This window comes from Crocodylus siamensis, chromosome 4 (assembly GCF_052110815.1).
Source record: "Crocodylus siamensis isolate JL-2025a chromosome 4, ASM5211081v1, whole genome shotgun sequence".
Lineage (NCBI taxonomy): Eukaryota > Metazoa > Chordata > Crocodylia > Crocodylidae > Crocodylus > Crocodylus siamensis.
In genome coordinates this window covers 173,718,444-173,731,258 of record NC_143398.1, presented here as the reverse complement: position 1 = coordinate 173,731,258, position 12,815 = coordinate 173,718,444, and the positions used below count along the sequence as shown (strand labels likewise).

General features: G+C 41.1%; 1 protein-coding gene across 1 annotated transcript in view; it reads left to right on the top strand.

The window, feature by feature from the left end:
- The window catches only part of BARD1 (BRCA1 associated RING domain 1), a 78,511-nt gene that overhangs the window by 51,936 nt on the left and 13,760 nt on the right, over nt 1-12,815 (top strand). Inside the window, exons 7-9 of the mRNA XM_090044935.1 lie at nt 6,485-6,593; nt 8,498-8,633; nt 11,484-11,576. Coding sequence (XP_089901061.1) covers nt 6,485-6,593; nt 8,498-8,633; nt 11,484-11,576 — 338 coding nt within the window. The remainder of the gene's footprint in view (nt 1-6,484; nt 6,594-8,497; nt 8,634-11,483; nt 11,577-12,815) is intronic.

The following is a 12,815-nucleotide window of genomic DNA, read 5'->3' as shown; positions in this document are numbered from 1 at the left end:
CTCTGTGTCCTTTTTAAAATGTAGAGCCCAGGATAGCGCACAATACTCGATGAGATTTCTTTTTTTGAGTAGTCAAAGTAAAAACTATTAGCTGTTTTGGCTTCTACCTGTTGCATAGATAAGGACAGTGGTTCTTCATGTAGGGTGCTGGGGCACCCTGGGTTGCCTTGAGATCCTTTGATGGATACCATGGGAAGTGTGTGTGTGTGTGTGTGGAGGGGGGTGGGGTGTGTATATATTTGGTAGTTGTGTTAGTCTGAGATGAAAAGAAATGTTGGTCTGAGACAAAAAGAAAGTCTAGAACTCTTGGTTCAGAGATGATACCTTTTATTAGACCAACTAAGAAATAGCAAATATGTATCCTTAACTGCAAGCTTTTGGGTACACATGACCTTCCTCGGGCTGAGGGAAAATTAAAGATGGTACAGAGTCCCCATAGGTAAAAAAAATAAACTTCATTTCTGCACAGAGGAAGATGGAAGTGGAGGTCTGTTTCTCTGGGTCCCCAAGGATGTCTTTGTGAGCTGGTCTTTGATGTTCAGATAGGGCAGGATTCCTTCCCTGGCGGTGTCAGATGGCAGAAAGGCATAGAGGTATAGAAATCTTTCTTGTTGTTTAGCAATGAAGCTTAAATCCAAAATTGGTTCAAATTCAGCATCTTCCATGTTTCAGGGATGTATTTGGTAGCCATGTTGGTGTAGATGAGAGATGAGACAAGCAGATAAGGGCAGGCTCAGGCGGCTGGCTGGCTGGCTGTTTCCCTGCCCCACTGCTTAGCTCCTGTAAGCGCTGTAATAAATTATTTTATGAAACGGGCTGAGGTTCAGTCATAAAAATTACAGAGGGGTGCCCTGAGTTTAACAAACTTGATAACAACTGGTTTGGGTGCTGGTTCCTATGTGTGCTTTCTTTGTTCTCAGACTTTGACGAAATCTCTGTTCATGTGTTAATCCCTTTTTCTTCCTTGGATTGTCAGTCAGTTTCAAGGTGAAGGAAAGATTTCTGATCTGTTCTTGGCTGGTCACTAAACGCATGCATTTTATAAAAGTGCCTATGAATTAAAATATGCAGCTTTTGGGCACAGCAGTACATACTTAGAAACATGAGACCACCTTCTGGAAGTGATGTCCAGCACAATTTTCCCCCCTATAACTTGCATAACATTTCTCCCCCACTTTCTTTCATAAAACCTATAGCTGTTAATGTATGCCATAGTTGCACAATTAAAATATTTGAAATATACAGAATGGCTATGTTGCGTAAACTTTGACTCTTATGTCCTGGCATCATTTTGCTTCCCTTTTCAACCTTAGGATTTTATTAATATGCCTTAGTTTTTGTTGCCTGATGATCATGTACTAAAGTACATTGATGAAATATAAATTAAAATGCTTTTAAAAATAAAAACTCCCTAATTGTCTTAAGTCCCAATTGAGCAGATATAAGGGGTAGATTTATAGTGTTTTCATTTGCACAGTTTAATTGCTGAAAGTCGTTATTCCTTCAGTTAATTGCCAGGACCTGAGTTGAGGCTCTTGGGATACTTTTGCAACACTTAATGGCATCACTATCATTCATTTAAAAGAAAAGGCTTTGAAACCGACCTGCCATAATTTAACATATATATGTTCAGCCATCTGTTGTAAGAAAGACATTAATGCATATGCTAATATTTGGTTCTCTTCTGAATGTATTGTTAGAAGGAACCATCCTATAGTGCCTTGATTTAAATATGGCTCTAATTTAAAGAGAGGCCAAATGCCTACCCTGATGATGCATGACAAAGCAGGAACAGCATGACAGTATTTAATGGGCTGCAACTCCCAGGACTGGTCTGAGGTTTAACCAATTATCTTTTAATCTGCAGCATTTGTAATATGCCAGCTCCTAGCTCATTAGTAATCCAGGAGAGCTACGGGTCAGCAATATTGTGAAATTAGGGTATCTTGGCAAAAACCCATCAGGAATCTTTGACCAGGGATTCTCTTGACAAAGCATAAGTGTTAGCAAGCTGTGCTTACTAAAGAGCAGAGATAAATAAAAAAGACAGCAAGAGGTACTATTAGGTAAGAATGGCCACAAAGCTTTGATTTTTTTTTTTTTTTTTTAAGGTTTTCTTGGTCATCAGAAGGTTAAGACTAATAATTTCTGAAGCTTTCACTTTGTCAAATCGTGAGATCTTGTATGGAAGGATATAAGCCATATACCATATTTACTCAACTATAAAATGAAGCTTCCCCCATTCAGTTTGGGCGGGAGGAGGCTCCTCAACTTATATTTATGTACAGAGGAACCTCATTAAATACACTGTCTATCATTAAACGCCTGCCAAAAGCAGCATGTGCTTAATAATGGAAACTAACTATGAAGTTGATTATATGCAGCCGACACTGTAAAAGATGTGGCCCATGTTGGGCAGACATGGTGATGGGAACCGTGTGTGTGTGTGTCCCTTAAAAAAATGGGTGAGTGTTTCCTCTGCAGGAAAGTGGCATACTAGACCAACACTGGGAGGCCAGTGCCAGCCCTGACACCCTCCCCTTAGTGCTAAAAATTGACTTTTATTAGTAAATGTTTAGGATTGTGAATCCAAAAAAGATGACAAAGCCGGTAGGAGAGTACATATTGCCCGAGCGAGGGACTAACATTAGAGGGATGGGGGTGAGGAGGGGAACGCAACGAGGTTACAGAAAATACGATGTTAGCCAACTAAGCCTGGGGGCGGGGGGAGGGGTGAAGAGGGAAAGGGAGGGAGGGGGTTGGTGATGCTGAGAGAGAAAGAAAATGGATACACACAAACCCGTTACAATGGTCAGCAATGGTGGAGGAAGTGGCTCAAAGAAAGTATCTCAGTCCATCTAGAGTCTCGTCACGGAGGTCCTCTTCAGGTGGAGCGGGGTCGTTCGTTGCTGAAGAATCCTCTCGAAGTAAAGTCCATCTGGTGCAGTGTGGGGGTTCAGGTGGTCCCCTCTGGGTCCAGTCCGGCAGCGGTTCGTCTGGTGGGGTCAGAGTACTGGCACTGGCCTGTAATGTGTTCCACGGAGATGTCACGGGACTGACAGATGGTGTGCTATATTTGATCTTGCCAAAAAGCCGAAGATGCTGATGGGGACCTTTTTTTTGGGTGTGTTCTACGTCAAATCAACCAAATCGGTTCCAAATTGCATCAAATGAGCAGAACTCAATTATTCCAAAAAACCATATTGATTGAGCAGGCAGAACTTTAATTGTTCTAAACACCATGTATGGTGCTGCAACCAGAGAGCCCAGGATGTAGGCTGCTTGCACTCTGCGACTTCAGATGCTCCCAGTGCACTGGCAGGCATCCTACAAGCAGGCCCAAACCCAGAGGTCTTTGGATTTAGATACCTTCACTTGATCTTAGCCCACAAGAGGCTGAGCCATTTACACAGTCACCACATTGACAGGTTTGGGCAGCCCATCTGAATAAGACGCAGCCTAGTGCCCTTTGCGTTCAGTCCTCCTCAGTGCCAACTCTTTTTCAAGTCATGGTGGGCCACCACATTTAATACATTTCAACTACTTCTATACTTCCACAGTTAAGCTGTGCCTTTCTTTCCCATTTCCAATTAGTCCTGTTTCTTCACCAGCCTTAAATGTATGGTTAACATCATCAAGCAGGGCCCAGCAAGTTCACCCAGAATCCCTCTGTCACTATTTCCTCAGCCTGTTGTTACATATGATAAGTATGGCCCTGCCCTCTATCAGGTGGACCAAGTTGCCCTGCAGCTCATAGGAATATACATTTTTGGAAGATTCCAGGACTTATAACAAGAACACCTAGTTTCAGTCTTGAGTTGGGAGGGTTAATAAGCACATGGCTTCTTTGTTGTGGGGGCGGGTGGGTATCTGGAGTACATGCACATACTGAGCAGTGCTGAGCTGTGTGGTTATCATAGCTTGAAATGCTGTTGAATGCTGGGGCCCAGCCCAGTGAACTGTATGATAAATCCTGAACCTTTTGACTTTAGACAAATATAATACACAGCTTATACTATATATAAGTAGGTATAAAAGTACTGCTTAAAAGTGTATTTATGAAGTACCTGTGCTAAAATTTTCAACAGTTTCAAAAAAGGTCAAATGCATCACTTTCGGATGAACTAAGTCTATGGGTACGCATGCATGTTTGTTTCAAATTTGCCCTTTGCTTCCATGTGTTCAGGGAGAGCAGCATCTGACAGTAAAGATGGAGGGGAAGGGCTGCAGGGGAAAAAGTGTGGGGGGGGTGAACAGAGAGCAAGGGGCCACCTGATTTCCCCCAGATTTATTTTACCTGCTGTAGAAGCAGGAGGGGCAAATTCAAGGCTAACCTCCAATAATTGGGAAATTATAACAAATTTATATATTTCCCATATGTAAAATCTTATTGTTGGGGGGTCATCTTATATTCAGGTAAGTATGATGCTATGCTTTTTCCTCCCAAATAAACATTTTACACAGCAGTGCCTAAAAAGGATGTTACAATGACACAGCAGGTTTTTATTTTTTTTTTTAAACTTCTTTAGATATTGTGCTTTCTGATGACTCATTCTGCACTTAGAAACCAGGCATAAATGCGTCAGCACTTCATTTCTGGTGACAAACTTCCCTTTCATAATGAGCTCGTAATACACCTTTTAAGAGTTAGAGCCACATAGGGTGGAGCGGAGAGAAGCAGCTGTAATAGCCATTATTCAGGCAAAGAGCAAAGCAAGCAGAATACCTCCCAGGAGTGCTAGAGGGGCCATGTTTGTTAACAACACCTGGTCTGTAGCTGCAGTGTTTTCTCCCCTAATTGCTGTCTTGTAGCTGCAAGGTAGTATGGGGAGGAGTTATGGCTATGCTCAAACATGCCTATGATTTGCTGAAGATACAACTGTCTGGCTGGTGTGTGTTGTGCAGGATAAGGGGATTTTTGGGTGTTCCTAAGCATACCAAACAGCTATAATTTTTCATATGTTGGCAAATCATCGATGGCATACAGTAATAAATGGAGTAGCAAATGCCACCAAAACTTAACTGCTTAAAATGTAAAGCAGTGCTAGCTTCCAGTTCAGTTCACATGGACTATACTTTTTCTTTCAAAGTTGTGGCTGTAAGAAGCATTTCATATAGATAAAAATTTGACACTGCTCTGTTGAAATCCATCAGCTACCAGAATTTGTTGAAAATCTAAGCAAGAAGGAAATAATTTCCAATTGACCGTCAAACTTGGACTGATTGATATTTCAGTCCTGCTGTATAGCAGATTTATACATCTTTATATTCTGTAGTACAGTGATGCTCAACCACGGTGTTGCCGCACAAGATAAAAACCCAGAGATTTCAAATAGGAATCCATAATGTTAAATATCCTGATCTGTTGTGAGGTTTTTTGAGTTCTTTGGAACAGAAAAATTGCTTAGTTTTTTTCCCCCATGGTTAGAAAATAAGTGAAAACTAAGAGTTGGCATTTTCCAAGGGGTGCCTTTTGCCTCAAAAGATTGAGACCTGCTACTGTAGTAGATAATTGTGTACCTGCAATGAACATTTTGTTACTTTCTAGTGACGCATTTTTCTGTACTGAAATTTGACACGTTGCTGTGTGTGTGTGTGTTTGACCTGTATATTTATAATCAAAAGGTATCAAGGTTTTAGCATTATTGGTCTAGAAGAAAAGATAGTCAAGACTCGTAGTAGAGATGATATCTTTTATTAGACCAACACAATTTTTGCAAAAAAAAAATTCTTCAGTTGCAAACTTTTGGGCACAAACACCCTTCATTAGGCATTGGAGAAAAGATTGTAAAAGTTCTCCTGGACAGAAATGAAAGTTCATATTTCATAGGATTTCACTGAGGAATCAATAGATGGGAAACTCCTTTGGGCAGTCAGTTCATACCAACTATGGAGTATGCCCAGAGGAGTTTCCCATCTATTGATTCCTCAGTGAAATCCTATGAAATATGAACTTTCATTTCTGTCCAGGAGAACTTTTACAATCTTTTCTCCAATGCCTAATGAAGGGTGTTTGTGCCCAAAAGTTTGCAATTGAAGAATTTTTTTTTTGCAAAAATTGTGTTGGTCTAATAAAAGATATCATCTCTACTACGAGCCCTGATTGCCTTTTTATAATGAAAATGCTTTTAATGCAATGGTGTTACAATTGTAATTTAATATCAGGGATAAATACTGTGCATTTGAAATTCCTGGTTTTAAAGAAAAGATTAGTATGTGTGATCAGCAAAACATTTAGCAAGCATGATGGTTTATTTAATTTAGCATACTGCTTACTCTCTTACTCTTCACACTGCAGGCAGCATCTTCTGAATCTGACTCCATCTATCTTGGGTGCAATTCTTACTTGAATCTTTCTATGGGTTTTAGTTGAAATTGCATATTAATAAGAAGGTGGAAAAAACCTACACAGCTAATGCATCCAGTTAGTTAAAAATCAAGTCACATTTTATTTACTTAAACCCATCTGTGCTTGTTTTACCAGTAATATATTCGGTTTGCGGCCTGTGGACTATGCAGAAACTGAAAAAATGAAGTCTGTGCTGATGCTACCAGGGAAGAGTGAATCATCCTTATTTAGTCAATCTGTAGAAGTAAGTGGCGTGCCAAAAAAAAAAAATGGTAATAAAATATTATTTTGGTGTAAGTTCTGAAAGTTTGGATCAAGGATGACTGCAGTATGTGATCAAAAATTGGTTAAAAGTAATCTGAGAAAAACAGTCCCAGTAAAATTAAGACTGTAACATTCCTTAATTTTTTCTGCTTATGGCATATACTAATACAGGGCAGGACTGTGCAACTAGTGACTTTTGGGGTGCATGTGATCTTTAAGGAACTAATTTGTGGCCCTTGGGCTCCTGCCTGGCTGCCACTTTCCCTGTTGTTCTGGCAGCACCTGGGGTCTCTGGTCTCTGCTCCCCCCAACTTCCATTTCCTGCCCATGCTGGGAAAAGGAAGCTTGTATTGAAGACGGACTGCGCTTTGGGAATGAAGCAGAGGTCAGGTTGGGTTTGTGCCTGTACATGTGGTTCATTGGAGTCGGGAACAGAGGTGATGTGTGGTCCCTGCTGGTGAGGCCTAGGCAGCTGGGGGCTACACACCCCTTGGAAGATGGACATCTGTGGTATAGTCTAAAGACTTATCTCTAAGAAAATGTGTTACTGTCTCCAAGTTGGTCTTGTTGTTTTAAAAACATGATCACACTCAAACTGTACTGGAAACTTTTTATTCTTCAGCATTGTGTATTATCTGTCTGCATCTTTCTCTCTATTCTGACACAGCAAGAATGCTCGTGTTTGCTCCGAGGCAGTGGTTAGCCACCTTTTATAAGCCACAAACAGAATGACTTGGCTTCAGTCTGGCATGGGCCAGGTGGCTTTGGCAGTGTATCAGCATTTGAGGAGGAGAGGAGAGGAGGCTGCCTTTGCTGGGACCAGGTACCTGGGAATTGCACATACCCCATGGCTGCTTTTCCCAGTCCCCTGCTTCCCAGCTGCAGCACAAGTGTGGCTTCCAGCCAAAGGGGATCTGCAGTAGGGTTGGGCAGCTGGGAGCTGTACTTGTGTTGTCACCACTTTTCTATGTTCCCTACTCCCTAGCTGCAGTACCAGCGTGGCTACAAGCTGCCCAACCCTGGGTAAGTTCTCTACCTGCTGGAAGTTGTTCCTGTGCTGTAGCAATGCAGGCACAGCTTGCAGCTGTCTGGTCCCAGCACAGGTCCTCTCTGTCCAGCTCCAGCATAGGCACCAGCACAGGAAAAACCTTCTGCCTCCACAAGCCAGATTCAGTGGCTCCTTGGGATTGATTCAGCCCTCAGGCAGAGTTCAAAAGTATAATTATCTAGTACTGTATCCTCCTTTTAAAAAATATTCAGGGGAATCCACCAGTTGAAAATAACTTTATGGTCTTGTTTTAGGCCTTTCATTTCCCCACAGCTAGAGTGAATAAATGGTGTGTTCTGAAAACCTGAAATACTGGACTAAGAATCTTAGTCTTGTTTACCGAAAGGCCCCTTTTCAAAGCCAGAGCAATGTGTGTGGGTCTTAGAGTAAATCCTACTTGGATTTTACATATGTATGTTTCCCTGTATACTGGTGGTATTTCAGTGAGCAGTTTTTCTTTTCTTTTTCTTCTTTCTGTCTTTTGGTACTGAGGTTTACATGGTGGTGTTGATATATAACAGCTTCAATCCTTACAGTGCCATTTTACAGTAAAATGTTTGTGTGTGCATGCCATTTTAAAGCTAATATACAAAAATTGCTTTGGTATCATACATAAATTACACAGAGTACCTATAATGTCATAGCTTTCCCTCTAGAACTCGTTTGTTATACATACACCTTATTTATGAATCTGTCCTGTAATTCTGCCATAAGTAGTTTTTTAAAACGCTTATTTTTAATAAAACCATCAACCAAATACATTACTTTCTTTATGTTCCCAAGCATTTGGTTTAAGTAGGATTTAGGATTTATTTTCCCCTCTCCTCCTTGCATAGCAAGCAAGCCCAAACCGCCCTAAAGATGGACCTGTTGTTCTACTGGGGAGCCGCCTTGGTTCAGATGAACAGAAATTACTGAGCAAACTGTCAGCAGTTCTGAAGGCTAGAAGGTGCATGGAGTTTAACAGCACAGGTAGGTACTTATGTATCTAAATGCATCTTGGATTCTTGTAACACTGCAAGATTATACGTATAGCCATTATACTGTTGACTGTTTAAGGCTTTGGAGACTGAAGTTGCATTTCAAATTACATGGAAGGATAAAGTATTTAGACTTGTAATAGGATTGAAACAATATTAACTTCCACATTTATACTTAAGCTGTAGGCTAGTACCTTTTAAGAAAGGAGCTCTGGCACAAAAAAATCAGCTTCATTATGATAAAAATGAACTAGGAAGAAAATTACTCACTAAAAATAAACCACTCTCCAGCATTCCAGATCCTGGTTCCCAGCTTCTTGATGCAAGGCAGGAACACTCCTACAGACTCTTGCCATTTTTGGCCCCAAAAACATTGCTTGCTAGCAGGGTGAACTACTTTGGGAGGTTTCCTGTTGGTGATGGTAGAGCTCATTCTCAGCTAACCTACTACCCTCAGAACCTTCCACTGCTCTTTTTAGACTACAGCTGCGAACGATGCTGCCTACAGAAACTGTGTATGTATGTTTCATTCCTGCTGTTGCTATCTTCCTCTATCACTTCACCCATCTGGTATCCTTTTCCATCATTTCTAGCTTTTAAACATTTGCAAGAGAGTATTTTTGTTTTCCTTAGGTGCTTCAGTCATCAGGTTATTCTAGCCATTGCACTTCAGTGTCAATGTATTTCTTGTTTTTGGTTGGCAGTTTGGAAGCAGTTTTGGTAGAGACTGGTGCCAGCAGCAGTCTGCTCATGTTGGTGTTTTGGCCACAGCACCTGCTTTTGTCCCTGTATTTTTGATGCTTCAGCACAACAGCTGTGTTTGTCATGCCTTTGCATCTTTCTTGGCACTCCATCACTGAAATTTGGAGAGCTCAGCGTCTCCTCTTGTGTTTTAGCTGTTCAGTTTATGGCACTTGGCTATTCCATTTCAGCCTTCCCCTTTTGTTTTTTTGCATTCATTTTGATCATGTCTTAAACATGATCCTACAACACTAACAAGGTTGTCTGTCTGTGTCACAAAGGTAGTGAGGGTGGCTGCTGACAGACGTGGAAAAAACAAACAAACGAACAAACGCATGCTTTCCTGGAAGAAGTAGCATGTTAGCTTGACCCAGCTCCACAGAATCTATACAGACCGGGTGCTTTTGTCTGAAGCTGGTTCAATCAACTATTAGATAAAAGCACAAAAAAGCCCTACTAAAGCAGAGGTTCCCAACCAGTGGGCCACAGCCTGATACCGGGCCGCAAAGGGTTGGCTGCCGGGTTGTGGCACAAGTACTCTGCGTGGACCCCCATCTGTCTATCTGGGCAAGCAGCTTCCACTGCCTGTAGTCACATGCGGGGTTAAAGCAAAGCAGCCCCAGGAGGGAGGCAGCCAGCTCCATGTGCCCTGTCCCACTCCCGTACCAGTCTGCAGCATAAAACAGGTTGGGAACCACTGTACTAAAGTGCCCAATCTGTTACAGACTTTGGGTGAGCTGGGCCTAGCTAACGCCATGCCTCTTGTGGGCATGCACTGCGCTTGGCATGGGACTGTGCTGAGTTTAAATAAAACACTAGGGTTTTGTTTTTTCACATCTACAAGCAACCAGTTATTCTACCTTGGAATGCACCTTGGAAGTCATAGATTGCCGGATACTGCCTCTGTACTTCAAGATCATGGAGAAATGTCCTGGAACCTTCCTTGACTTCCACAGGATGGGGGCACTCCTGAGACCATGCATGAAGCAGAAAACCTGATGGTTTAGGATTCTGATGATTTTTTTTGTCCTGCATGTATTATTGCAATCATAGCTCCCCCATAAAAGGCCAGTGTATTGGCTTTAACATCAAAGTGGTTTACACCACCACTTCTATGGGCACTTTGGGAGCTCCAGCATTTGGAATTGAAGGTACTGCACTCTGGCTAGCCTACTGAGGCAGGTCTTAAGGAAACCAGCAGCTCTGCTGTGTGCTGTTACTAAAGCTCCTTAACTTTAGGTAGCTAATATTACTCTCTTCCTTTCTGTTTTAAAAAGGAGAGCGCCTTACTTGCTGAAACTGAACCAGCTTTAGAGTTGCTGCATGTTGTACTTTCTTCTGAGCGCTCTTTCATGCTTGCTTAGTGGCAGTGCTACACAGCCTTTAAAGAGAAGCAGATTTATTGACCTGTAGCATGATGAAAATAACAGTGTGACAGGTTCTCTCAACAGCAACCTTTCTATGCAGTTTGCAGATCCTCCTTATTTAAGGTGGTTATGCATAATTGCACCTTGATAGTGACATTTTTAAGGCATTAAATACCTCATTGATTTAGCTTATTCCTTTGAAGAGTTTCACCAACTGTGTTAAAGTTAAGAGGGGCTCTCACCTGCATTTAGCTCAGCTGCTGCCATCTGTAAAGCCTAAAAATTGTTAGCTGGGAGAGTGCCATCATACTTGTGCCAAAATACTGAAATTCTGTAATAAGTCTTGGAATATTATCATCAAAGATGATGCAGTTCTGTCACTTACGTTCTTCCTTCTATAAATTGTGTAGCTAAGAGAAGGTTCAAGTTGCACCAGCACTAAAAAAGCTGGTTTGGCTTTTTTATTTTGTTCCTTTTGCAGCATTTTTAATTCAGCATTACTACATTTTTAATTTTACCCTCTTACACAAATTTTAGAAATGAAATTTTGAATGGAATAACAATATTTGAATGGAATAACAAAATTGTATATTTGGGGCATGGAGAAGAGTGATTGATCAAAATGGGAAAAGAAGAGTTTCATGAAGGGTGGGTGATTGAGTTTGAAATAAAATTTACAGATGGGGTTGTATTTATATGCTTGTAGGCTTTCTTACATATAACTTTTATTCTAGTGACTCACGTTATTGTCCCTGATGATTCAGTCCGAAGTACTTTCAAATATATGATGGCCATTCTGTCTGGATGTTGGGTCTTGAAATTTGAATGTAAGTCATTTAAATTTTAGTTTTTTTATTTTTGAACCCAAAAGTGTATAGCGCCAAGGTGAATATATGAGAAAATTTAGTCTTTTTCAGAAATTTGTCCTAAGTATAAATACAGTATAACCTCATAAATCTGGAAATCAAAAATCCGGAATTGTCAAAACTGGCAGCACTTTTTAAAACTATACTCCTTTGGGGAGTAGCAGCAGGCAGTCCCTGGAGCAGCAGCAGAGGGGGAAGCTTGCACATGGCGGCTGCCGCTGCCATGCACCACCCCACGCCATTGCTCTGTGTGTAGCTGCTGCTCCAGGACCGGCCAGTACTACCGTTTCAGAAATCCAGAATTTTCACATTTCCGGCAGGTACTCAGTCCCAAGCATGTCAGATTTATGAGGTTATACTGTATATTGACTTGAGAACCACAAAACTTTATCTTATGGATGACAGGAATTTAAGTTTAAATATAATTGCTTCTTCTGTGGAAAATGTGTACCATGTCATTTTTAATCAAATACTCTTGACGTAGTCATTCCTTGCATGCAAATAAGGGATGCTTTTGTTCACTGCTCAACACTGAGCATTCCAACCCCATTAATAAACTAAATGTTCTAATATGCACTTTATAGCATTAAGCTTACATGTTTTAAGTGACTGTAAGGGCAGATTTGGGTTTTACTATTATTCCTTCTGCTGAGAAGGATTAAATGACTGGTTAACAGCAAAAGCAGTAAAACATGTGGATTCGCCTTTATTTTACGCGCATGCTAGCCCCTGTTGAAGTTGGTGGGGCACTTTTTCCTTCTGTCAGTACATTATCATTGCCTGTGAAGAAGGTAGGTTTAATGGATAGAAATATTGCCTATCAAGGCCTAAACCTGGGATTCACTGAATATTAGCAATGGATATACTGTAGATATACTGCCTACTGTGCCTTTTATGTGCAGGTCTCCCAAAATAGTAACTTAAATGCAAGGGGAATGATGGTGATACGGTCCGTTACAAGTATGAGTAGCTTCTCTCTGAAAAGCTTTGACACTTTAAGAAATGTGGCATCTAGGCTTTTGGAAGTTTTTCCTGCTGACTGGTTTTTCCTGCTGAGGTGTAGCTACTTAGTAGTTACACACATTGTTAGACAAGAACTTCTGTGGTCACTTGGGGCTAAAAAACAAATAGTAGTATGCTTGTGAACAGGATATGCATGTTGTCTTCAGTGAAAGTAGAATTCTTTTTTACTGAAGCTCT